The sequence below is a fragment of the Anopheles funestus genome, chromosome 2RL, assembly GCF_943734845.2.
Source record: "Anopheles funestus chromosome 2RL, idAnoFuneDA-416_04, whole genome shotgun sequence".
Lineage (NCBI taxonomy): Eukaryota > Metazoa > Arthropoda > Insecta > Diptera > Culicidae > Anopheles > Anopheles funestus.
Genome location: NC_064598.1, coordinates 7496607 through 7521910, shown reverse-complemented (window position 1 = coordinate 7521910; position 25304 = coordinate 7496607). Strand labels below are relative to the sequence as shown.

Here is a 25304-nt window from a genome sequence, read left to right as displayed (position 1 = left end):
CTCATTTTTGCACCAACTTTTGCCTATAACTCGGTCGGTATCCAACGGATCGCCAATCTTTAACCTGTGGTCGATAGATGGCACCAATGGCTACATTTTCTTCTTGGACGGCCATGCCCTCAGATGTCTGTGCCAGAAGATATTCCAGGAACCAAGTTCCTTACCCTGTTTGAGAAAATGTAAAATTTTCCTCATTTTTGACCAATGTAGCAAAATTTTTAAATGTGATATATTTTAATGGGAATTTGTTGCAATAAGTTTTCTTTCACTCAAATAATGCTTTAAAATAAAAAAAGAATAAAAAATCAGAAAAAAAAATTTTAAAAATTTTCAACTCGAAAATTTCATAAGGCTTACCCCTTACGATTTTTTTGGGAAATTTTGCAAACAAAATTAAAAGTGTTTTATTTTAATGCCAATTGGTTGCAATGAGTTTCTTTTCACTCAAATAATGTTTTAAATAAAAAAAAGAGTAAAAAATAATGAAAAAATCAAAAAATTCAAAAAAATGAAAATTTACTAAGGCTCATTTTTGCAGCAACTTTTGCCTATAACTCGGTCGGTATCCAACGGATCGCCAATCTTTAACCTGTGGTCGATAGATGGCATCAATGGCTACATTTTCTTCTTGGACGGCCATGCCCTCAGATCTCTGTGCCAGAAGTTATTCGAGGAACCAAGTTCCTTACCCTGTTTGAGAAAATGTAAAATTTTCCTCATTTTTGACCAATGTAGCAAAATTTTTAAATGTGATATATTTTAATGGGAATTTGTTGCAATAAGTTTCTTTTCACTCAAATAATGCTTTAAAATAAAAAAAGAATAAAAAATGAGAAAAAAAAATTTTTAAAATTTTCAACTCGAAAATTTCATAAGGCTTACCCCTTACGATTTTTTTGGGAAATTTTGCACAAAAAATAAATTGTTTTATTTTAATGCCAATTGGTTGCAATGAGTTTCTTTTCACTCAAATAATGTTTTAAATAAAAAAATAAAATAAAAAATAATGAAAAAATAAAAAAAATCAAAAAAATGAAAATTTATTAAGGCTCATTTTTGCACCAACTTTTGCGTATAACTCGGTCGGTATCCAACGGATCGCCAATCTTTAACCTGTGGTCGATAGATGGCACCAATGGCTACATTTTCTTCTTGGACGGCCATGCCCTCAGATGTCTGTGCCAGAAGTTATTCGCGGAACCAAGTTCCTTACCCTGTTTGAGAAAATGTAAAATTTTCCTCATTTTTGCACCAACTTTTGCCTATAACTCGGTCGGTATCCAACGGATCGTCAATCTTTAACCTGTGGTCGATAGATGGCACCAATGGCTACATTTTCTTCTTGGACGGCCATGCCCTCAGATGTCTGTGCCAGAAGATATTCCAGGAACCAAGTTCCTTACCCTGTTTGAGAAAATGTAAAATTTTCCTCATTTTTGACCAATGTAGCAAAATTTTTAAATGTGATATATTTTAATGGGAATTTGTTGCAATAAGTTTCTTTTCACTCAAATAATGCTTTAAAATAAAAAAAGAATAAAAAGTGAGAAAAAAAATTTTTAAAAATTTTCAACTCGAAAATTTCATAAGGCTTACCCCTTACGATTTTTTTGGGAAATTTTGCAAAAAAAATTGAAAGTGTTTTATTTTAATGCCAATTGGTTGCAATGAGTTTCTTTTCACTCAAATAATGTTTTAAATAAAAAAAAGAGTGAAAAATAATGAAAAAATCAAAAAATTAAAATTAACTAAGGCTCATTTTTGCAGCAACTTTTGCCTATAACTCGGTCGGTATCCAACGGATCGCCAATCTTTAACCTGTGGTCGATAGATGGCATCAATGGCTACATTTTTTTCTTGGACGGGCATGCTGTCAGATGTCTGTGCCAGAAGTTATTTGAGGAACCAAGTTCCTTACCCTGTTTGAGAAAATGTAAAATTTTCCTCATTTTTGCACCAACTATTGCCTATAACTCGGTCGGTATCCAACGGATCGCCAATCTTTAACCTGTGGTCGATAGATGGCATCAATGGCTACATTTTCTTCTTGGACGGCCATGCCGTCAGATCTCTGTGCCAGAAGTTATTCGAGGAACCAAGTTCCTTACCCTGTTTGAGAAAATGTAAAATTTTCCTCATTTTTGCACCAACTATTGCCTATAACTCGGTCGGTATCCAACGGATCGCCAATCTTTAACCTGTGGTCGATAGATGGCATCAATGGCTACATTTTCTTCTTGGACGGCCATGCCCTCAGATGTCTGTGCCAGAAGTTATTCGAGGAACCAAGTTCCTTACCCTGTTTGAGAAAATGTAAAATTTTCCTCATTTTTGACCAATGTAGCAAAATTTTTAAATGTGATATATTTTAATGGGAATTTGTTGCAATAAGTTTCTTTTCACTCAAATAATGCTTTAAAATAAAAAAAGAATAAAAAATGAGAAAAAAAAATTTTAAAAATTTTCAACTCGAAAATTTCATAAGGCTTACCCCTTACGATATTTTTGGGAAATTTTGCAAAAAAAAATAAATTCTTTTATTTTAATGCCAATTGGTTGCAATGAGTTTCTTTTCACTCAAATAATGTTTTAAATAAAAAAAAGAGTAAAAAATAATGAAAAAATCAAAAAATTCAAAAAAATGAAAATTTACTAAGGCTCATTTTTGCAGCAACTTTTGCCTAAAACTCGGTTGGTATCCAACGGATCGCCAATCTTTAACCTGTGGTCGATAGATGGCATCAATGGCTACATTTTCTTCTTGGACGGCCATGCCGTCAGATCTCTGTGCCAGAAGTTATTCGAGGAACCAAGTTCCTTACCCTGTTTTAGAAAGTGTAAAATTTTCCTCATTTTTGCACCAACTTTTGCCTATAACTCGGTCGGTATCCAACGGATCGCCAATCTTTAACCTGTGGTCGATAGATGGCATCAATGGCTACATTTTCTTCTTGGACGACCATGCCCTCAGATGTCTGTGCCAGAAGTTATTCGAGGAACCAAGTTCCTTACCCTGTTTGAGAAAATGTAAAATTTTCCTCATTTTTGCACCAACTATTGCCTATAACTCGGTCGGTATCCAACGGATCGCCAATCTTTAACCTGTGGTCGATAGATGGCATCAATGGCTACATTTTCTTCTTGGACGGCCATGCCGTCAGATCTCTGTGCCAGAAGTTATTCGAGGAACCAAGTTCCTTACCCTGTTTGAGAAAATGTAAAATTTTCCTCATTTTTGCACCAACTATTGCCTATAACTCGGTCGGTATCCAACGGATCGCCAATCTTTAACCTGTGGTCGATAGATGGCATCAATGGCTACATTTTCTTCTTGGACGGCCATGCCCTCAGATGTCTGTGCCAGAAGTTATTCGAGGAACCAAGTTCCTTACCCTGTTTGAGAAAATGTAAAATTTTCCTCATTTTTGACCAATGTAGCAAAATTTTTAAATGTGATATATTTTAATGGGAATTTGTTGCAATAAGTTTCTTTTCACTCAAATAATGCTTTAAAATAAAAAAAGAATAAAAAATGAGAAAAAAAAATTTTAAAAATTTTCAACTCGAAAATTTCATAAGGCTTACCCCTTACGATATTTTTGGGAAATTTTGCAAAAAAAATTAAATTCTTTTATTTTAACGCCAATTGGTTGCAATGAGTTTCTTTTCACTCAAATAATGTTTTAAATAAAAAAAAGAGTAAAAAATAATGAAAAAATCAAAAAATTCAAAAAAATGAAAATTTACTAAGGCTCATTTTTGCAGCAACTTTTGCCTAAAACTCGGTTGGTATCCAACGGATCGCCAATCTTTAACCTGTGGTCGATAGATGGCATCAATGGCTACATTTTCTTCTTGGACGGCCATGCCGTCAGATCTCTGTGCCAGAAGTTATTCGAGGAACCAAGTTCCTTACCCTGTTTTAGAAAGTGTAAAATTTTCCTCATTTTTGCACCAACTATTGCCTATAACTCGGTCGGTATCCAACGGATCGCCAATCTTTAACCTGTGGTCGATAGATGGCACCAATGGCTACATTTTCTTCTTGGACGATCAAGCCCTCAGATGTCTGTGCCAGAAGTTATTCGCGGAACCAAGTTCCTTACCCTGTTTGAGAAAATGTAAAATTTTCCTCATTTTTGCACCAACTTTTGCCTATAACTCGGTTGGTATCTAACGGATCGCCAATCTTTAACCTGTGGTCGATAGATGGCACCAATGGCTACATTTTCTTCTTGGACGGCCATGCCCTCAGATGTCTCTGCCAGAAGTTATTCGAGGAACCAAGTTCCATACCCTGTTTGAGAAAATGTAAAATTTTCCTCATTTTTGCACCAACTTTTGCCTATAACTCGGTCGGTATCCAACGGATCGCCAATCTTTAACCTGTGGTCGATAGATGGCATCAATGGCTACATTTTCTTCTTGGACGGCCATGCCCTCAGATCTCCGAAAAGCCAGAAGTTATTCGAGGAACCAAGTTCCTTACCCTGTTTGAGAAAATGTAAAATTTTCCTCATTTTTGACCAATGTAGCAAAATTTTTAAATGTGATATATTTTAATGGGAATTTGTTGCAATAAGTTTCTTTTCACTCAAATAATGCTTTAAAATAAAAAAAGAATAAAAAGTGAGAAAAAAAAAATTTTAAAATTTTCAACTCGAAAATTTCATAAGGCTTACCCCTTACGATTTTTTTGGGAAATTTTGCAAAAAAAATTAAAAGTGTTTTATTTTAATGCCAATTGGTTGCAATGAGTTTCTTTTCACTCAAATAATGTTTTAAATAAAAAAAAGAGTGAAAAATAATGAAAAAATCAAAAAATTCAAAAAAATGAAAATTTACTAAGGCTCATTTTTGTAGCAACTTTTGCCTATAACTCGGTCGGTATCCAACGGATCGCCAATCTTTAACCTGTGGTCGATAGATGGCATCAATGGCTACATTTTCTTCTTGGACGGCCATGCCCTCAGATCTCTGTGCCAGAAGTTATTCAAGGAACCAAGATCCTCACCCTGTTTGAGAAAATGTAAAATTTTCCTCATTTTTGCACCAACTTTTGCCTATAACTCGGTCGGTATCCAACGGATCGCCAATCTTTAACCTGTGGTCGATAGATGGCATCAATGGCTACATTTTCTTCTTGGACGGCCATGCCGTCAGATCTCTGTGCCAGAAGTTATTCGAGGAACCAAGTTCCTTACCCTGTTTGAGAAAATGTAAAATTTTCCTCATTTTTGACCAATGTAGCAAAATTTTTAAATGTGATATATTTTAATGGGAATTTGTTGCAATAAGTTTCTTTTCACTCAAATAATGCTTTAAAATAAAAAAAGAATAAAAAATGAGAAAAAAAAATTTTAAAAATTTTCAACTCGAAAATTTCATAAGGCTTACCCCTTACGATTTTTTTGGGAAATTTTGCAAAAAAAATAAATTGTTTTATTTTAATGCCAATTGGTTGCAATGAGTTTCTTTTCACTCAAATAATGTTTTAAATAAAAAAATAAAATAAAAAATAATGAAAAAATAAAAAAAATCAAAAAAATGAAAATTTATTAAGGCTCATTTTTGCACCAACTTTTGCCTATAACTCGGTCGGTATCCAACGGATCGCCAATCTTTAACCTGTGGTCGATAGATGGCACCAATGGCTACATTTTCTTCTTGGACGGCCATGCCCTCAGATGTCTGTGCCAGAAGTTATTCGCGGAACCAAGTTCCTTACCCTGTTTGAGAAAATGTAAAATTTTCCTCATTTTTGCACCAACTTTTGCCTATAACTCGGTCGGTATCCAACGGATCGTCAATCTTTAACCTGTGGTCGATAGATGGCACCAATGGCTACATTTTCTTCTTGGACGGCCATGCCCTCAGATGTCTGTGCCAGAAGATATTCCAGGAACCAAGTTCCTTACCCTGTTTGAGAAAATGTAAAATTTTCCTCATTTTTGACCAATGTAGCAAAATTTTTAAATGTGATATATTTTAATGGGAATTTGTTGCAATAAGTTTTCTTTCACTCAAATAATGCTTTAAAATAAAAAAAGAATAAAAAATCAGAAAAAAAAATTTTAAAAATTTTCAACTCGAAAATTTCATAAGGCTTACCCCTTACGATTTTTTTGGGAAATTTTGCAAACAAAATTAAAAGTGTTTTATTTTAATGCCAATTGGTTGCAATGAGTTTCTTTTCACTCAAATAATGTTTTAAATAAAAAAAAGAGTGAAAAATAATGAAAAAATCAAAAAATTCAAAAAAATGAAAATTTACTAAGGCTCATTTTTGCAGCAACTTTTGCCTATAACTCGGTCGGTATCCAACGGATCGCCAATCTTTAACCTGTGGTCGATAGATGGCATCAATGGCTACATTTTCTTCTTGGACGGCCATGCCCTCAGATCTCTGTGCCAGAAGTTATTCAAGGAACCAAGATCCTTACCCTGTTTGAGAAAATGTAAAATTTTCCTCATTTTTGCACCAACTTTTGCCTATAACTCGGTCGGTATCCAACGGATCGCCAATCTTTAACCTGTGGTCGATAGATGGCATCAATGGCTACATTTTCTTCTTGGACGGCCATGCCGTCAGATGTCTGTGCCAGAAGTTATTCGAGGAACCAAGTTCCTTACCCTGTTTTAGAAAATGTAAAATTTTCCTCATTTTTGCACCAACTATTGCCTATAACTCGGTCGGTATCCAACGGATCGCCAATCTTTAACCTGTGGTCGATAGATGGCACCAATGGCTACATTCTCTTCTTGGTTGGCCATGCCCTCAGATCTCTGTGCCAAAAGATATTCGAGGAACCAAGTTCCTTACCCTGTTTGAGAAAATGTAAAATTTCCTTCATTTTTGAGCAATGTAGCAAAATTTTAAAAATTGATTAATTTTGATGGGAATTTGTTGCAATAAGTTTCTTTTCACTTAAATTATGCTTTAAATTAAAAAAAGAATTAAAAATCAGAAAAAAATTTTAAAAAAATTATCAACTCGAAAATTTCATAAGGCTTACCCCTTACGATTTTTTTGGGAAATTTTGCAAAAAAAATTAAATTGTTTTATTTTAATGCCAACTGGTTGCAATGAGTTTCTTTTCACTCAAATAATGTTTTAAATAAAAAAATAAAATAAAAAATAATGAAAAAATAAAAAAAATCAAAAAAATGAAAATTTACTAAGGCTCATTTTTGCACCAACTTTTGCCTATAACTCGGTCGGTATCCAACGGATCGCCAATCTTTAACCTGTGGTCGATAGATGGCATCAATGGCTACATTTTCTTCTTGGACGGCCATGCCGTCAGATCTCTGTGCCAGAAGTTATTCGAGGAACCAAGTTCCTTACCCTGTTTGAGAAAATGTAAAATTTTCCTCATTTTTGACCAATGTAGCAAAATTTTTAAATGTGATATATTTTAATGGGAATTTGTTGCAATGAGTTTCTTTTCACTCAAATAATGCTTTAAAATAAAAAAAGAATAAAAAATGAGAAAAAAAATTTTAAAAAATTTTCAACTCGAAAATTTCATTTCTTACCCCTTACGATTTTTTTGGGAAATTTTGCAAAAAAAATTAAAAGTGTTTTATTTTAATGCCAATTGGTTGCAATGAGTTTCTTTTCACTCAAATAATGTTTTAAATAAAAAAAAGAGTGAAAAATAATGAAAAAATAAAAAAAATCAATAAAATGAAAATTTACTAAGGCTCATTTTTGCACCAACTTTTGCCTATAACTCTGTCGGTATCCAACGGATCGCCAATCTTTAACCTGTGGTCGATAGATGGCACCAATGGCTACATTTTCTTCTTGGACGGCCATGCCCTCAGATGTCTATGCCAGAAGTTATTCGAGGAACCAAGTTCCTTACCCTGTTTGAGAAAATGTAAAATTTTCCTCATTTTTGCACCAAATTTTGCCTATAACTCGATCAGTATCTAACGGATCGCCAATCTTTAACCTGTGGTCGATAGACGGCATCAATGGCTACATTTTCTTCTTGGACGGCCATGCCCTCAGATGTCTGTGCCAGAAGTTATTCGAGGAACCAAGTTCCTTACCCTGTTTGAGAAAATGTAAAATTTTCCTCATTTTTGCACCAACTTTTGCCTATAACTCGGTCGGTATCCAACGGATCGCCAATCTTTAACCTGTGGTCGATAGATGGCATCAATGGCTACATTTTCTTCTTGGACGGCCATGCCCTCAGATGTCTGTGCCAGAAGTTATTCGAGGAACCAAGTTCCTTACCCTGTTTGAGAAAATGTAAAATTTTCCTCATTTTTGACCAATGTAGCAAAATTTTTAAATGTGATATATTTTAATGGGAATTTGTTGCAATAAGTTTCTTTTCACTCAAATAATGCTTTAAAATAAAAAAATAATAAAAAATGAGAAAAAACAATTAAAAAAAATTTCAACTTGAAAATTTCATAAGGCTTACCCCTTACGATTTTTTTGGGAAATTTTGCAAAAAAATTAAAAGTGTTTTATTTTAATGCCAATTGGTTGCAATGAGTTTCTTTTCACTCAAATAATGTTTTAGATAAAAAAAAGAGTGAAAAATAATGAAAAAATCAAAAAATTCAAAAAAAAGAAAATTTACTAAGGCTCATTTTTGCGCCAGCTTTTGCCTATAACTCGGTCGGTATCCAACGAATCGCCAATCTTTAACCTGTAGTCGATAGATGGCATCAATGGCTACATTTTCTTCTTGGACGGCCATGCCCTCAGATGTCTGTGCCAGAAGATATTCGAGGAACCAAGTTCCTTACCCTGTTTGAGAAAATGTAAAATTTTCCTCATTTTTGACCAATGTAGCAAAATTTTTAAATGTGATATATTTTAATGGGAATTTGTTGCAATAAGTTTCTTTTGGCTCAAATAATGCTTTAAAATAAAAAAGAATAAAAAATCAGAAAAAACAATTAAAAAAAATTTCAACTCGAAAATTTCATAAGGCTTACCCTTTACGATTTTTTTGGGAAATTTTGCAAAAAAAATTAAAAGTGTTTTATTTTAATGCCAATTGGTTGCAATGAGTTTCTTTTCACTCAAATAATGTTTTAAATAAAAAAAAGAGTAAAAAATAATGAAAAAATCAAAAAATTCAAAAAAATGAAAATTTACTAAGGCTCATTTTTGCAGCAACTTTTGCCTATAACTCGGTCGGTATCCAACGGATCGCCAATCTTTAACCTGTGGTCGATAGATGGCATCAATGGCTACATTTTCTTCTTGGACGGCCATGCCCTCAGATCTCTGTGCCAGAAGTTATTCAAGGAACCAAGATCCTTACCCTGTTTGAGAAAATGTAAAATTTTCCTCATTTTTGACCAATGTAGCAAAATTTTTGAATGTGATATATTTTAATGGGAATTTGTTGCAATAAGTTTCTTTTCACTCAAATAATGCTTTAAAATAAAAAAAGAATAAAAAATGAGAAAAAAAAATTTTAAAAATTTTCAACTCGAAAATTTCATAAGGCTTACCCCTTACGATTTTTTTGGGAAATTTTGCAAAAAAAATAAATTGTTTTATTTTAATGCCAATTGGTTGCAATGAGTTTCTTTTCACTCAAATAATGTTTTAAATAAAAAAATAAAATAAAAAATAATGAAAAAATAAAAAAAATCAAAAAAATGAAAATTTATTAAGGCTCATTTTTGCACCAACTTTTGCCTATAACTCGGTCGGTATCCAACGGATCGCCAATCTTTAACCTGTGGTCGATAGATGGCACCAATGGCTACATTTTCTTCTTGGACGGCCATGCCCTCAGATGTCTGTGCCAGAAGTTATTCGCGGAACCAAGTTCCTTACCCTGTTTGAGAAAATGTAAAATTTTCCTCATTTTTGCACCAACTTTTGCCTATAACTCGGTCGGTATCCAACGGATCGTCAATCTTTAACCTGTGGTCGATAGATGGCACCAATGGCTACATTTTCTTCTTGGACGGCCATGCCCTCAGATGTCTGTGCCAGAAGATATTCCAGGAACCAAGTTCCTTACCCTGTTTGAGAAAATGTAAAATTTTCCTCATTTTTGACCAATGTAGCAAAATTTTTAAATGTGATATATTTTAATGGGAATTTGTTGCAATAAGTTTTCTTTCACTCAAATAATGCTTTAAAATAAAAAAAGAATAAAAAATCAGAAAAAAAATTTTTAAAAATTTTCAACTCGAAAATTTCATAAGGCTTACCCCTTACGATTTTTTTGGGAAATTTTGCAAACAAAATTAAAAGTGTTTTATTTTAATGCCAATTGGTTGCAATGAGTTTCTTTTCACTCAAATAATGTTTTAAATAAAAAAAAGAGTAAAAAATAATGAAAAAATCAAAAAATTCAAAAAAATGAAAACTTACTAAGGCTCATTTTTGCAGCAACTTTTGCCTATAACTCGGTCGGTATCCAACGGATCGCCAATCTTTAACCTGTGGTCGATAGATGGCATCAATGGCTACATTTTCTTCTTGGACGGCCATGCCCTCAGATCTCTGTGCCAGAAGTTATTCAAGGAACCAAGATCCTTACCCTGTTTGAGAAAATGTAAAATTTTCCTCATTTTTGCACCAACTTTTGCCTATAACTCGGTCGGTATCCAAAGGATCGCCAATCTTTAACCTGTGGTCGATAGATGGCATCAATGGCTACATTTTCTTCTTGGACGGCCATGCCGTCAGATGTCTGTGCCAGAAGTTATTCGAGGAACCAAGTTCCTTACCCTGTTTTAGAAAATGTAAAATTTTCCTCATTTTTGCACCAACTATTGCCTATAACTCGGTCGGTATCCAACGGATCGCCAATCTTTAACCTGTGGTCGATAGATGGCACCAATGGCTACATTTTCTTCTTGGACGGCCATGCCCTCAGATGTCTGTGCCAGAAGATATTCCAGGAACCAAGTTCCTTACCCTGTTTGAGAAAATGTAAAATTTTCCTCATTTTTGACCAATGTAGCAAAATTTTTAAATGTGATATATTTTAATGGGAATTTGTTGCAATAAGTTTTCTTTCACTCAAATAATGCTTTAAAATAAAAAAAGAATAAAAAATCAGAAAAAAAAATTTTAAAAATTTTCAACTCGAAAATTTCATAAGGCTTACCCCTTACGATTTTTTTGGGAAATTTTGCAAACAAAATTAAAAGTGTTTTATTTTAATGCCAATTGGTTGCAATGAGTTTCTTTTCACTCAAATAATGTTTTAAATAAAAAAAAGAGTGAAAAATAATGAAAAAATCAAAAAATTAAAATTAACTAAGGCTCATTTTTGCAGCAACTTTTGCCTATAACTCGGTCGGTATCCAACGGATCGCCAATCTTTAACCTGTGGTCGATAGATGGCATCAATGGCTACATTTTCTTCTTGGACGGGCATGCTGTCAGATGTCTGTGCCAGAAGTTATTTGAGGAACCAAGTTCCTTACCCTGTTTGAGAAAATGTAAAATTTTCCTCATTTTTGCACCAACTTTTGCCTATAACTCGGTCGGTATCCAACGGATCGCCAATCTTTAACCTGTGGTCGATAGATGGCACCAATGGCTACATTTTCTTCTTGGACGGCCATGCCCTCAGATGTCTGTGCCAGAAGATATTCCAGGAACCAAGTTCCTTACCCTGTTTGAGAAAATGTAAAATTTTCCTCATTTTTGACCAATGTAGCAAAATTTTTAAATGTGATATATTTTAATGGGAATTTGTTGCAATAAGTTTTCTTTCACTCAAATAATGCTTTAAAATAAAAAAAGAATAAAAAATCAGAAAAAAAAATTTTAAAAATTTTCAACTCGAAAATTTCATAAGGCTTACCCCTTACGATTTTTTTGGGAAATTTTGCAAACAAAATTAAAAGTGTTTTATTTTAATGCCAATTGGTTGCAATGAGTTTCTTTTCACTCAAATAATGTTTTAAATAAAAAAAAGAGTAAAAAATAATGAAAAAATCAAAAAATTCAAAAAAATGAAAATTTACTAAGGCTCATTTTTGCAGCAACTTTTGCCTATAACTCGGTCGGTATCCAACGGATCGCCAATCTTTAACCTGTGGTCGATAGATGGCATCAATGGCTACATTTTCTTCTTGGACGGCCATGCCCTCAGATCTCTGTGCCAGAAGTTATTCAAGGAACCAAGATCCTTACCCTGTTTGAGAAAATGTAAAATTTTCCTCATTTTTGCACCAACTTTTGCCTATAACTCGGTCGGTATCCAACGGATCGCCAATCTTTAACCTGTGGTCGATAGATGGCATCAATGGCTACATTTTCTTCTTGGACGGCCATGCCGTCAGATGTCTGTGCCAGAAGTTATTCGAGGAACCAAGTTCCTTACCCTGTTTTAGAAAATGTAAAATTTTCCTCATTTTTGCACCAACTATTGCCTATAACTCGGTCGGTATCCAACGGATCGCCAATCTTTAACCTGTGGTCGATAGATGGCACCAATGGCTACATTCTCTTCTTGGACGGCCATGCCCTCAGATCTCTGTGCCAAAAGATATTCGAGGAACCAAGTTCCTTACCCTGTTTGAGAAAATGTAAAATTTCCTTCATTTTTGAGCAATGTAGCAAAATTTTAAAAATTGATTAATTTTGATGGGAATTTGTTGCAATAAGTTTCTTTTCACTTAAATTATGCTTTAAATTAAAAAAAGAATTAAAAATCAGAAAAAAATTTTAAAAAAATTATCAACTCGAAAATTTCATAAGGCTTACCCCTTACGATTTTTTTGGGAAATTTTGCAAAAAAAATTAAATTGTTTTATTTTAATGCCAACTGGTTGCAATGAGTTTCTTTTCACTCAAATAATGTTTTAAATAAAAAAATAAAATAAAAAATAATGAAAAAATAAAAAAAATCAAAAAAATGAAAATTTATTAAGGCTCATTTTTGCACCAACTTTTGCCTATAACTCGGTCGGTATCCAACGGATCGCCAATCTTTAACCTGTGGTCGATAGATGGCATCAATGGCTACATTTTCTTCTTGGACGGCCATGCCGTCAGATCTCTGTGCCAGAAGTTATTCGAGGAACCAAGTTCCTTACCCTGTTTGAGAAAATGTAAAATTTTCCTCATTTTTGACCAATGTAGCAAAATTTTTAAATGTGATATATTTTAATGGGAATTTGTTGCAATGAGTTTCTTTTCACTCAAATAATGCTTTAAAATAAAAAAAGAATAAAAAATGAGAAAAAAAATTTTAAAAAATTTTCAACTCGAAAATTTCATTTCTTACCCCTTACGATTTTTTTGGGAAATTTTGCAAAAAAAATTAAAAGTGTTTTATTTTAATGCCAATTGGTTGCAATGAGTTTCTTTTCACTCAAATAATGTTTTAAATAAAAAAAAGAGTGAAAAATAATGAAAAAATAAAAAAAATCAATAAAATGAAAATTTACTAAGGCTCATTTTTGCACCAACTTTTGCCTATAACTCTGTCGGTATCCAACGGATCGCCAATCTTTAACCTGTGGTCGATAGATGGCACCAATGGCTACATTTTCTTCTTGGACGGCCATGCCCTCAGATGTCTATGCCAGAAGTTATTCGAGGAACCAAGTTCCTTACCCTGTTTGAGAAAATGTAAAATTTTCCTCATTTTTGCACCAAATTTTGCCTATAACTCGATCAGTATCTAACGGATCGCCAATCTTTAACCTGTGGTCGATAGACGGCATCAATGGCTACATTTTCTTCTTGGACGGCCATGCCCTCAGATGTCTGTGCCAGAAGTTATTCGAGGAACCAAGTTCCTTACCCTGTTTGAGAAAATGTAAAATTTTCCTCATTTTTGCACCAACTTTTGCCTATAACTCGGTCGGTATCCAACGGATCGCCAATCTTTAACCTGTGGTCGATAGATGGCATCAATGGCTACATTTTCTTCTTGGACGGCCATGCCCTCAGATGTCTGTGCCAGAAGTTATTCGAGGAACCAAGTTCCTTACCCTGTTTGAGAAAATGTAAAATTATCCTCATTTTTGACCAATGTAGCAAAATTTTTAAATGTGATATATTTTAATGGGAATTTGTTGCAATAAGTTTCTTTTCACTCAAATAATGCTTTAAAATAAAAAAATAATAAAAAATGAGAAAAAACAATTAAAAAAAATTTCAACTTGAAAATTTCATAAGGCTTACCCCTTACGATTTTTTTGGGAAATTTTGCAAAAAAATTAAAAGTGTTTTATTTTAATGCCAATTGGTTGCAATGAGTTTCTTTTCACTCAAATAATGTTTTAGATAAAAAAAAGAGTGAAAAATAATGAAAAAATCAAAAAATTCAAAAAAAAGAAAATTTACTAAGGCTTATTTTTGCACCAACTTTTGCCTATAACTCGGTCGGTATCCAACGGATCGCCAATCTTTAACCTGTGGTCGATAGACGGCATCAATGGCTACATTTTCTACTTGGACGGCCATGCCCTCAGATGTCTGTGCCAGAAGTTATTCGAGGAACCAAGTTCCTTACCCTGTTTGAGAAAATGTAAAATTTTCCTCATTTTTGACCAATGTAGCAAAATTTTTAAATGTGATATATTTTAATGGGAATTTGTTGCAATAAGTTTCTTTTCACTCATATAATGCTTTAAAATAAAAAAAGAATAAAAAATGAGAAAAAAAATTTTAAAAAATTTTCAACTTGAAAATTTCATAAGGCTTACCCCTTACGATTTTTTTGGGAAATTTTGCAAAAAAATTAAAAGTGTTTTATTTTAATGCCAATTGGTTGCAATGAGTTTCTTTTCACTCAAATAATGTTTTAAATAAAAAAAAGAGTGAAAAATAATGAAAAAATCAAAAAATTCAAAAAAAAGAAAATTTACTAAGGCTCATTTTTGCGCCAGCTTTTGCCTATAACTCGGTCGGTATCCAACGAATCGCCAATCTTTAACCTGTAGTCGATAGATGGCATCAATGGCTACATTTTCTTCTTGGACGGCCATGCCCTCAGATGTCTGTGCCAGAAGATATTCGAGGAACCAAGTTCCTTACCCTGTTTGAGAAAATGTAAAATTTTCCTCATTTTTGTTCAATGTAGCAAAATTTTTAAATGTGATATATTTTAATGGGAATTTGTTGCAATAAGTTTCTTTTGGCTCAAATAATGCTTTAAAATAAAAAAGAATAAAAAATCAGAAAAAACAATTAAAAAAAATTTCAACTCGAAAATTTCATAAGGCTTACCCTTTACGATTTTTTTGGGAAATTTTGCAAAAAAAATTAAAAGTGTTTTATTTTAATGCCAATTGGTTGCAAAAAGTTTCTTTTCACTCAAATAATGTTTTAAACAAAAAAAATAATAAAGAATTATAAAAAAATTAAAAAATTATAAAAATTTGAAAATTTACTAAGGCTCATTTTTGCACCAACTTTTGCCTATAACTCGGTCGGTATCCAACGGATCGCCAATCTTTGACCATTCGTGACCTACAGCAAGCACTGACGAATGATTGGAATGTAAAACATAACCACTCGAGAACCAATCTAATCATTTCATAATGAAACAGAACGAGCAGTGTATTGTATTCCACGATGAAGACTTTCTACAGCGACATATCAGTATGAGCGAAACATCAATCAATTTGGACAATTTTAAGGTGCGTTTGTTAACGTAATGCACTCCACCCCGCACGATGCACCGCAAACCGGCGAATTATTATCAATCGATAATGCACTTCACGTGCACTTCGCATTCCCATCGGTGATAGTAACGGATCACCTCAACATCGCGATAGAATTTGCAATCAAGGCACCAACAAACATCAACAAAAACCCGTAACCGGATAAGATAAGGTAACCGCCTGCAAAGCTGCAGAAAATTCTTCGATAAGCGAAAGTGAATAGATTAGATAGAAGGTGTTGCAAATTTTATTTTTCGCTTGCCTATTGTACCTTTCTCATTTTCGCGTATCTAATGATCCTTTTTTTAGCCTTTTTATGTGACTTTTATCATACCACGTTTGTATGTGGTTGTTTCGCAACGAAACATTAAACTAAAGGCATTTTTGTACCATTTTTAATGTATTTTTGTGCCGTTTACTTCTAGTATCTTACTCTATGCTATTATGCTAATAGGCTGAAGAAATGGATACAAATAATAGCTGCTGCTGCGTACCGTGGCCCAGTTTCACCAGTCGACCTTCAGGCGTCCTTGAACGGAAGCAACGGTGCCGGAGATCCTTCTTCAACGGGCATCAGCTGATTGCCTACCATTGGTTTGGGTGTTGTATGTCGTTGCCGGCATCAACGCGGTTCATTTCCGCGCACAATTTACCCTCCCACCCCCCTTCCCATTGGACACCCCACGATCGGCCAGGACTACCGGAAAAGGACGGGAAAAGGTCAAAATTCGTGCGACAGACAGGCAGCAAATGGATGGGTAGATTTCGGGCTTCTTTCCTTGTAGTCAAGAGTCCATTCCTCGTGCTAAGGCGCGTCAGTTGTCGTTCAAATAGCATCCCAAACAGTTCATCATTACCGCGAGAACGAGAAGTAAACTGCACACACACGGTTCCTGACGTTTTGCTTTCCTTGCGAAAGGGTGAATTTTGAAATTCAAATCACAAAGCAACCGGCGACAAACAGTCTGAAGCAACTATAAAAGCGCTAACATAGTAAACCGCTGTTAACAGAGTGCTTTAGAAGGATCTTAGTTTGAGCTCGTCTCTTGACCGACAACAAGAACGTTCAGTTTCAAATTGCGATTGTGCATCGATTCACGTCTCTTTGCCGGTGTTAACGAAGCTGCTTGCAAGGTTTACTGCCCGTCGTACGAAGCCAGGTGATTAATATGATATATCACACATTGCAACAAAACGAAAGAAAACAAATCAATAAGTGTCTATCTAAGTTCTCACCCCATTTACCTCACACCAAGCAGGGAAGAAGTGTTGCAGCTGTGTGTGTGTCTCTTCGCGTAAAGGGTGGATTGTGTGTTCCGGGAACCACACAAGCTGCAAGCTGAGGGCTACGTGAGCTAAGCGCAAATTTTGCTTCTTATTTTTCGCAATTTCTAATCTGCAAACAACAAACCCGCTGGGTGGTAATGGGGTGCCAGTCTGATGTGTGTGTCATGCAATGCCACTTTTTGCAGCATTCGATACCGTATCACACACCGGTTTGGTAGCGATTTCGCGAACACTGTCCGTGCCGTACCATTATCTGCATAACCGTTTTACGTGATTACCTGGTCCATTAATTCCCTGCAAAAATTGGTAAGTGGCTGGCTGGCTGGATCTGTGCACCGGCACGTGGTTAAAATCGACAAAGAGAAGAAGGAAAAAAAGGGAGAATGTTTCTCTCAAGTGCTATTGGAATTGGTTACCACGTGCAAACAGTCCACGAAAAGGGAAAGTGGATTGAGAATGTTCTGAAGGACAAACAAATCATGCAACTCAGTGCTTTTGAATGTGTGTGTGTTTTTCTGGAGGTTACGCAATGGTTTGAAGAAGACTGCTGGGTGCGTCACTTGATCACTTGTTGCTGGATTACAGGACTTCATCGTGTTTATGGACGTGAAGTTCAAAGCACAATAGTTGTCGTTAAGTGCGTTGTGTCACTGTCTGATAGTTGTTGCTAGGGTGCAGGGGCAGAACCTCTTTAAAGAGCTTTCCACGTCCACGTCATGAAATGTGAAGCTAATTTTCTGTTAATTTACAAATGAGTGATACTAATTCATATTGTAGATTCTGTAAGGGAAAAACGGTGAAGAAAGGATACACAAAACAATTGTCTAGAAATGTAGATTAATCTTTAATGTAATAATTAATGTTTTATTGCTTTTTTGAGGAAAATCTTGTACTTTCGTTGTTACTTTAACTAATTTTTACATCAGCTTCTAAATTGATTAAATTTAGATTCATTTTTAATTGAGAGTTGGTTTTATGTTTATATTTAATAAATTAAATAAATGATAATTAACAACTTAAATATAATATAAACTACAGATCATCGTAAATACTTTCTCTAGGCTGCGGTGAAATTAGAATAAATACTAGATGAAAGCACAAATTTAAAACATAAGCTATAATGGAGTGATTTAGGTCAAGCATGGGTTCATAAGAACTTTCGTATTTTAGCAGACACTAGTGTGGCCGTAGCTTCTCGCTTGTCGCTCCGTTAAAATCATATGTTGACTTGTAGAGTAGTATGGCAATTGCCATAAAACATACTGCCCTTCCTCTTTCGACTTTTTTTTGAAACTAAATAAACCTTCTTTCACACCTCCATTATCTGTAAGTTTATCATTAGTTCTTTTTTAAAATTTGTATTGAATGTACGAATATTTGAATAACATCTACATGTGCTTTTTTATGTCATGAAATTAACTTTAATCGTTTTTCTTCTCTATCATTTCAAATCAAAGCAAAATGTCTTTCCGTGCTTTAACTTCACCGGTAGTACGTCGCTTCCTCGGAGCAAATAATCGTAAGGTATGATTTCTTTCAGCTAATTCCTTGTCTGCCCTATTATAATATCCGTTCTTGTGTTCCTGTTTTAGGTTGTGTCACAACGGTTCGCCTCAACACGCGATAGCTACTCGGATCTGCGCGGATTTACAATGACCGATGTGAAGAAGAATCCTGCTGTAAGTGTCTTATGATGTTTTCAGTATTCAGTACATTTCTTTCAGTAGTACAAACAACGGTTAAAACGGTAGTAATGTTTACTCGGATTAATGGAGGAGAACTATTTTATTTACTATGTTATATACCATTTCTTATGCTAAAACCAATCGACCAATCCGATGGCCAGTATCTTAAACCTACGGTCATACTCTATGTCTAGTATCGTTTGCTTCATATCTTTTCGCGATACGATTTCCATCCTCTAGTGATGCTTAAAATGCTTCAAACTCGCGGATTCTTCAATCCCATCTTACAGGAAGGTCGTCCAATAGGTAACGTTCAGGATGAAGAACGAAAATGGGAAAAAGAAGCGGGAAAACTTATCGATACAGAGGGCTGTTTCCCGCCCGTGACAGAAGGTATCGTACCGGGGTACTTCCGACGAACGATGGTCCTTATTGTAACCGTTCTTGTTAAAATCGATCGCCTCGGATAGATCTTCGTCTGAGTAGCCCTTCATTGCTTTCGTCGCAACCGGGCCCATATAGTTGTTGACCACCGCAAACTCCATCAGTGAGAGAAACACAAACACGGAACAGGACGACATCCAGACGTCGATTGCCTTCACGTACGATACCGGTGGGAGCGATTGTTGCGATTGGGTGTTTTGTGTGGCTAGAAATATTACGAAATCAGTTAGTGATGGGTGTGTGGGGTTTATAATGTTGTCATATCTTACCTAACGTCAGTAGCGAGGTAACGCCAAGTGTAACACGTGCCGGGATGGCTTCCGGTTTAATCCAGAACGATATCCAAGACATGACAACGATAAGGGCTGACGGGATGTACGTGTGGAACAGATGATAACCCAAGCGTCTTCTTAGATTGAACACCACCGCCAGACATGTGAAGTTACCGGTCGAGTACTCGATCGTACAGTCGGTGGTGTAGTTGTTGCTGATGTCTAGCTGTGGTAACTCTATTTCCGGGTTAACTACCAGTGGATCGGTCATGTTCCAAATGAACACCAAATCTTGTACGGTGTGCGATACTGCACAGAAAGTGGTGGTATGGGAGTGATTTATAAAAAAAGAATTACACGTTAGTTTACTTTGGTTTGAACGTGATTTCGTTATATAAATCATTAGAAAAGAAATACAAAAAGCGAAATCGTTGTCTGGTTTTACGGAAGTTTGTGGTTCTGAAATTGAAACCCTAAGAAAAAATTGTTATGCAAAAATAGTGGATCAATTGATATACTATTTTTTTTAATTTGAAGTCATCCACTCGATAAAATGTTGTTTACTTACCAAAACTAAAAACTATATTAGTCTACTGTACAGCTGCAGCCTTTCTGGACAAAGCAAGCAGTCATTTTGAATGACCGAACAGTAAACCTCACCCCGTCACTACATGCTTAGCAATTGTCGCGTTTGAAAAAAATCATCAATTTATAAATTTTGCTAAATTTCCCCAAAAAAAGCTAAGGCTATAGCTATATGAAATTTTCAAATTTTTTGATTTTTTTTTATTTTTCATTCTTTTTTTTATTTAAAGCATTATTTGAGGGAAAAGAAACTTATTACAACCAATTCGCAGAAAAATAAATCAATTTATATTTTATAACTTATATTTGCAAAATTACTCAAAAAAAGCTAAGGCATTAGAAAATTTTCCAATTTTTAGAATTTTTTTATTTTTCATTCTTTTTTTTTATTCATAGCATGATTTGAGTGAAAAGAAACGTATTTCAACCAAATCGCATTAAAATAAATAAATTTTTGAAATTTTGCTAAATTACTCAAAAAATGGCAAGGGGTAAGCCTTATGAAATTTTCGAGTTGAATATATTTTTTTTATTTTTTTGTTATTTTTTATTCTTTTCTTCTTTTAAAGCATTATTTGAGTGAAAAGAAACTTATTACAACCAATTCGCATTAAAATAAATCAAATTATAAATTTTGTTATCCTTGCCGCCATTACAGAAAACTGTCATGGCATCACTTCGAATAGCGATTTTTCGCTGAAAATGTATGATTTTTTGCAATTTTTCTATATGGATTTTTGCAAAATTTGTCTGAATCGCGTTCGTAAACGCGACAATTGCTAAGCGTTTAGTAATGGGGTCAAGCAATAAAGAATTACGCTGAGATTTGAGAACCACAGGCGAAGGTCTTCACCTTCGACTGGTGAACGGTGTGTCCAATAACAATTCTGCGCTTCTTTACTGTTTCACTTACACTAAACACAGCCAAACGATAGTTTTTATTGAAAGTTCTCAACAATTTTAATGAATCAAAAATGAATATTCCTTACATCTACAACAATACACTACGATGAAGAGAAAGTAATCATTCAAAAAACCAAATCAGAACACGCTTATATGCTAGTAATACTTTATTTCAAATTTTTAATATTTTCTGAACCACTCGCTCGAATGTGGCGATGGTAATTTTTTTTTGTTGCGTTGCTTACAAATATAATACTACTACACAAAAACATTTACGTGATAGATAGATAGCATCAACAACCAATGCTACGGAGACAGAGAGGCGCAAACTAAATGTACTACGTTTTCAAACCAATTAATAGATACGTATATGTGGATAGTACACTAGTATACAATGAGTCTACTAACAAATGTATATGTGTGTCTAAAGAGAGAGAAAAGAAACGAAGTGAGTTGTAGCTGGCGTCAAAACTCACAAACTAAATTACAACCGAACATCTACAAGCTATAGTTTGACGTCGTGATACTTTTTTTTCTTCTTCTACTATTTCTACTAACTTTTCCTCATTGTTAGTACATCTCTCTGTCATTAGAGTTGACACATAACGTTTACAAATGTTTAGAGGAAATTAACTAAAAAGGCTATATAATCAAATATTTACAATAACGTAATACTAGCTTACTAAGGAATATTGAACGAAATGGAAGTGAAATGAAATATAATGATGTAAAATACAGACGTTGTACTAAAAGAAATACTAAACTGAAGTATAACGCTAGCATATCCCCACATTTAGCCGTGGTTTAAACAATGGATGCGAGTCAAACAAAAAAAAGAAGGAAAGTAGTAATAGCAAAGCTAGAACAAACTGCTATACACCTTACAATGAGCTGCACATACTATAAGTCATAAAGTCTTAAATCGATGAGTATTGCCATAATGTACCACGTTGTTCTAAGAACTGCATATTGGTATGATTCTTCTTAGTTTATGTTTTCTTTTCTTTTTTTTCTTTAGCAAGTACTAGAAAAAGCTTAAAGCTCTCGTAACCAAATGGATTGTGGGTTTCAAACGTTATAAAATGGGATTATTGTATGTTAGGGGGAGATTTTTGTTTTTGGTTTTTTGCAGTGACTATCTTTCGTATTTCTTGTTTAGTAAATTTAGTAAACAATTCAGCTTTAATTGTTCTGTTGCAGTTTATGGTACTTTTAGGAGAGTATGCGTCACGAAGCTTGGTATCCGATTGCTTTCACTAACACATGTGCCATAGTACAGTTACTACATTCATAACCATTTCCTACATTACTACAGACTAAAATGTACTACCCGCTACTACGAGACTACTACGTGTTACAGAACAATTGCATTCGCTTACTACAAAAAGTAGATTTTCTCTTTTGCATATATCTAAGATGCGTGTTGTATATATACGTGTTGTATATATGTACGTGTACGTGTAATGGGTGTGGTGGTTTTCTCTACCGTACAAACAAGATCAGATTACATTAGATGTATTTATTGTTGATTACAATATAAATCTACTATCAAGTAATACAATCACACTGGTATTGCTACAACTACAATATACTGCTTTTTTATTATTTTTTTTATTTTGTGTTTTGTCTTTTGTTGTTTGTCTATTCGTTTTTTTTGAGTAGATATTAAGTTCATAACGTTCAAGTTCATGCATAGACGCTTATATATGCTCGTTTACTACCCTGTTTAGTCGTTGCTGCAGGGTTTAGAGATTCATGTGTTTGTGTGTGTGTATTTAAATTGATTATAAAGTTCTTACATTTTGCAGTTATTGTTCTTTCAATTGGTTTTTTGTTTTCATTATATATCGAGTTTAGGTTTTGTTTGCTCGTTTACAGCAGAGTCAATATGCGTACGCATGTGTACAACACTGTTTGCTTGCGTCTACTATCTTTATACCACAATCTAGAAAAGCGATTGAGATTCGCAAGTACAATCTAATGTGTATGTGTGTATGTATATATCATCATGCACCGATTTGGAGCGGTTTTACCAAAATAAAAAAAGAAAATGAAAGTAAAATAGTCCAGACGATCAACAAACTAAACATTGAACAAATGAAACAATTTGTCTGTGGTGTTCGACTGTCGTATAAGGTGGATTCTACTACTGTTAACCTATTACGGGATTGAAGGTTAGTAGAACAATGATAGAAAAAAGAGCAGCCCCAAACGAGCACGCTATTGCAAATTGATATGCTTTTCATCTAGGTGGTTTCGACTATATGATACTAATGATATTTTTTTTCTCATGTTTAATTAGTACAATTATAAACATAGGAAGTGGGAAGAAAATATAACACTAACTAAGCAATGAGGGTTATACATAGGTAATACGGTGCTAGCTTGTCATTCACTTACACGTTACATTATTTGTGTTAAACTATTTATACTGAGTACGAAAGGACTTAAGGAAAAAATAACGAGTAAGAAGTGAAAACTAAGACTCAACTCAGAAAAAAAATCCAGACAGTAATGAACATTTGCGTACGACTTTCTACAATTATTCAGTGCGTCCTATATAGATCCATTAAATGCGATACTACTAAACGGTATGAGAGCGGTTAACATATACCCTCACAACGTTCAAACGAAACTCAGAACAGTGATACTCAGCAACGCTAGTACACGGTTTGCTACAGATTCAAAGTATTTATTGCATATTAATTACTGCTTGTTGCATTTGATTCCATTGATGTTTTCCTACATTTTAAATCGACTGTTCGATTCACTACTGGTGTATGTGAGTGTGTGTGTATCGCGTCTACACCACAAACACAATGCTACTACGTAACGCGATTAAACGAGCATACGCTTATTGCTATCTTACGTTTCCGATCGTGCTGATCGTTCACCAGCGGGGCTGGTGGTTTAATGGTAATGGTGGGATTTAAGGAGCGTAGGATCCGTGTCAAGGGAGAAGCTGTCAGATCATGTCCTGTTCAAACAGAATGGCATTGGTGCGCGGGTGTTTGTGAGCTGAGATGAGTGTACACATACACAGCAGCCGGCGCCGTCGTATGTGAACAACTTCAATGGTAGGCAAACGAGCACTGTCAAATTATCCACGGTTACTAGAGTGCCGTTCCCAACTACCCTCTCCACCACTATCGCTGGGATATTCTTCTCGAATGTATGTGACAGATGAAACTAGTCTACCAGGCTGGTACAAACTAATGATACTTTACTTTTAGTGAAATAAGTATACAATATCTAGAATGGAAAAACTAAATCTCCTACTAAAGCTAAGTATTGAAAAGTTTGTTTTCGTCTCACTACGTATCCACTGGTGTCGAAGTACAATTATTGCAAATGTTGAGCAATACAGCTATAATCAAGACAACTTACTAGTACTACTCCGCCTAAGGACGCCATATGTTCTTCAACGCATATCACAACGCAATTATGATATTACAACACATCAAACAACTTCTAACGAATTGTGTTAAAACTAGTGAGTATAATGTGAGCTTTTAAAATGTTTTAGCAATCGATTAAGATCGTGTTTGCATTACTTTGAACTGAAAGTAAAACATGACACTACGTTCATTAGTATTCGCATTTAGTATGCTTGATGAGACATGGGTTCGGTGTGTTGTTTGGTATGAATTTCATCAGCTTTCATAATATCTGGAGAAACATCGAATAAGTACACTGTTGTGTGTTGTTGCAGGTGTTTAGGATGTTACTATACACAGTTTCACTGCTGCTGTGAGACTGTCATTTCCAAGTGATTATTTTTTTTCGCTATCGGAAGGTACTTAAGTACATTGCTTTAAGTACCCTACGAACCGGGAAGCACCCACATCAACATTATCAACCAGCAACCATACTTTGTTTGCGGGTTGAAAATGATGTAGTATATTTAGGAATTCTTTCCCATAATTGTATAAGTAATGAAATCGCTCGTTTCCAGATAAAGCTGCCTGTCATTCGACACGGTTTACATCCTGTGTACGAAGAAATATCGCTCCCAAACAAACAACCAACCTTTACACACACAACAGTACAATGGTCACAAATCTCTAAGTACATCGAGATACAAAGGCAGCCGCATTTACTCTACGCACCAGTGCCGAAAGGAGAAAGATGACCAAATATCTCTCTTCCCTCCAATACGTCCATGTGTTTGGTGTGTCTACGTCTAGATGGAATGACAATACTCTATTGGTTTTTTTTATTTATCGGTTCACTTATAATCGCCCACCAAATTGTTCTTTTTAATATATATATGTATATACAAACGTGTGCCAAACGTGTACAGTCTTCTACTTAATGCCGCTACTACTCTACCATTACAATCAACGTACAATCACTATAAAAGCACTGCCTAGCGTACAAGTTGTTGTCTATTATGAGTATGTTTTTTTTTGTATTACTTTTTACCTGTGTTCTTTTTGTCACACGTTCATCCGGCTGCTGCACGTTCAAAACAGAGACACTGAGATACGGTCGT

General features: G+C 34.7%; 2 protein-coding genes across 3 annotated transcripts in view; one reads left to right on the top strand and one right to left on the bottom strand.

Moving 5' to 3' along the window:
- Positions 1-16625: 16625 nt before the first annotated feature.
- LOC125766451 (uncharacterized) overlaps positions 16626-25304 on the top strand; it is a 50005-nt gene continuing 41326 nt past the window's right edge. Inside the window, exons 1-3 of one of the 2 annotated variants that reach the window (XM_049432427.1) lie at positions 16626-16793; positions 18378-18444; positions 18513-18599. In XM_049432427.1, the coding sequence (XP_049288384.1) occupies positions 18382-18444; positions 18513-18599 (150 nt within the window). In that variant the 5' untranslated portion in view covers positions 16626-16793; positions 18378-18381. Of the gene's footprint in view, positions 16794-16874; positions 17227-18377; positions 18445-18512; positions 18600-25304 lie in introns of those variants that run through there. The other variant, XM_049432426.1, reaches the window with a different exon arrangement.
- Positions 18672-20083, bottom strand: LOC125766435 (glycine receptor subunit alpha-2-like). The gene is made up of 2 exons (XM_049432406.1): positions 19319-20083; positions 18672-19254 (listed from the first exon to the last, which is right to left on the bottom strand). The coding sequence occupies exons 1-2, from the start codon at positions 19722-19724 to the stop codon at positions 18890-18892; spliced, it is 771 nt and encodes a 256-aa protein (XP_049288363.1). The 5' UTR covers positions 19725-20083; the 3' UTR covers positions 18672-18889.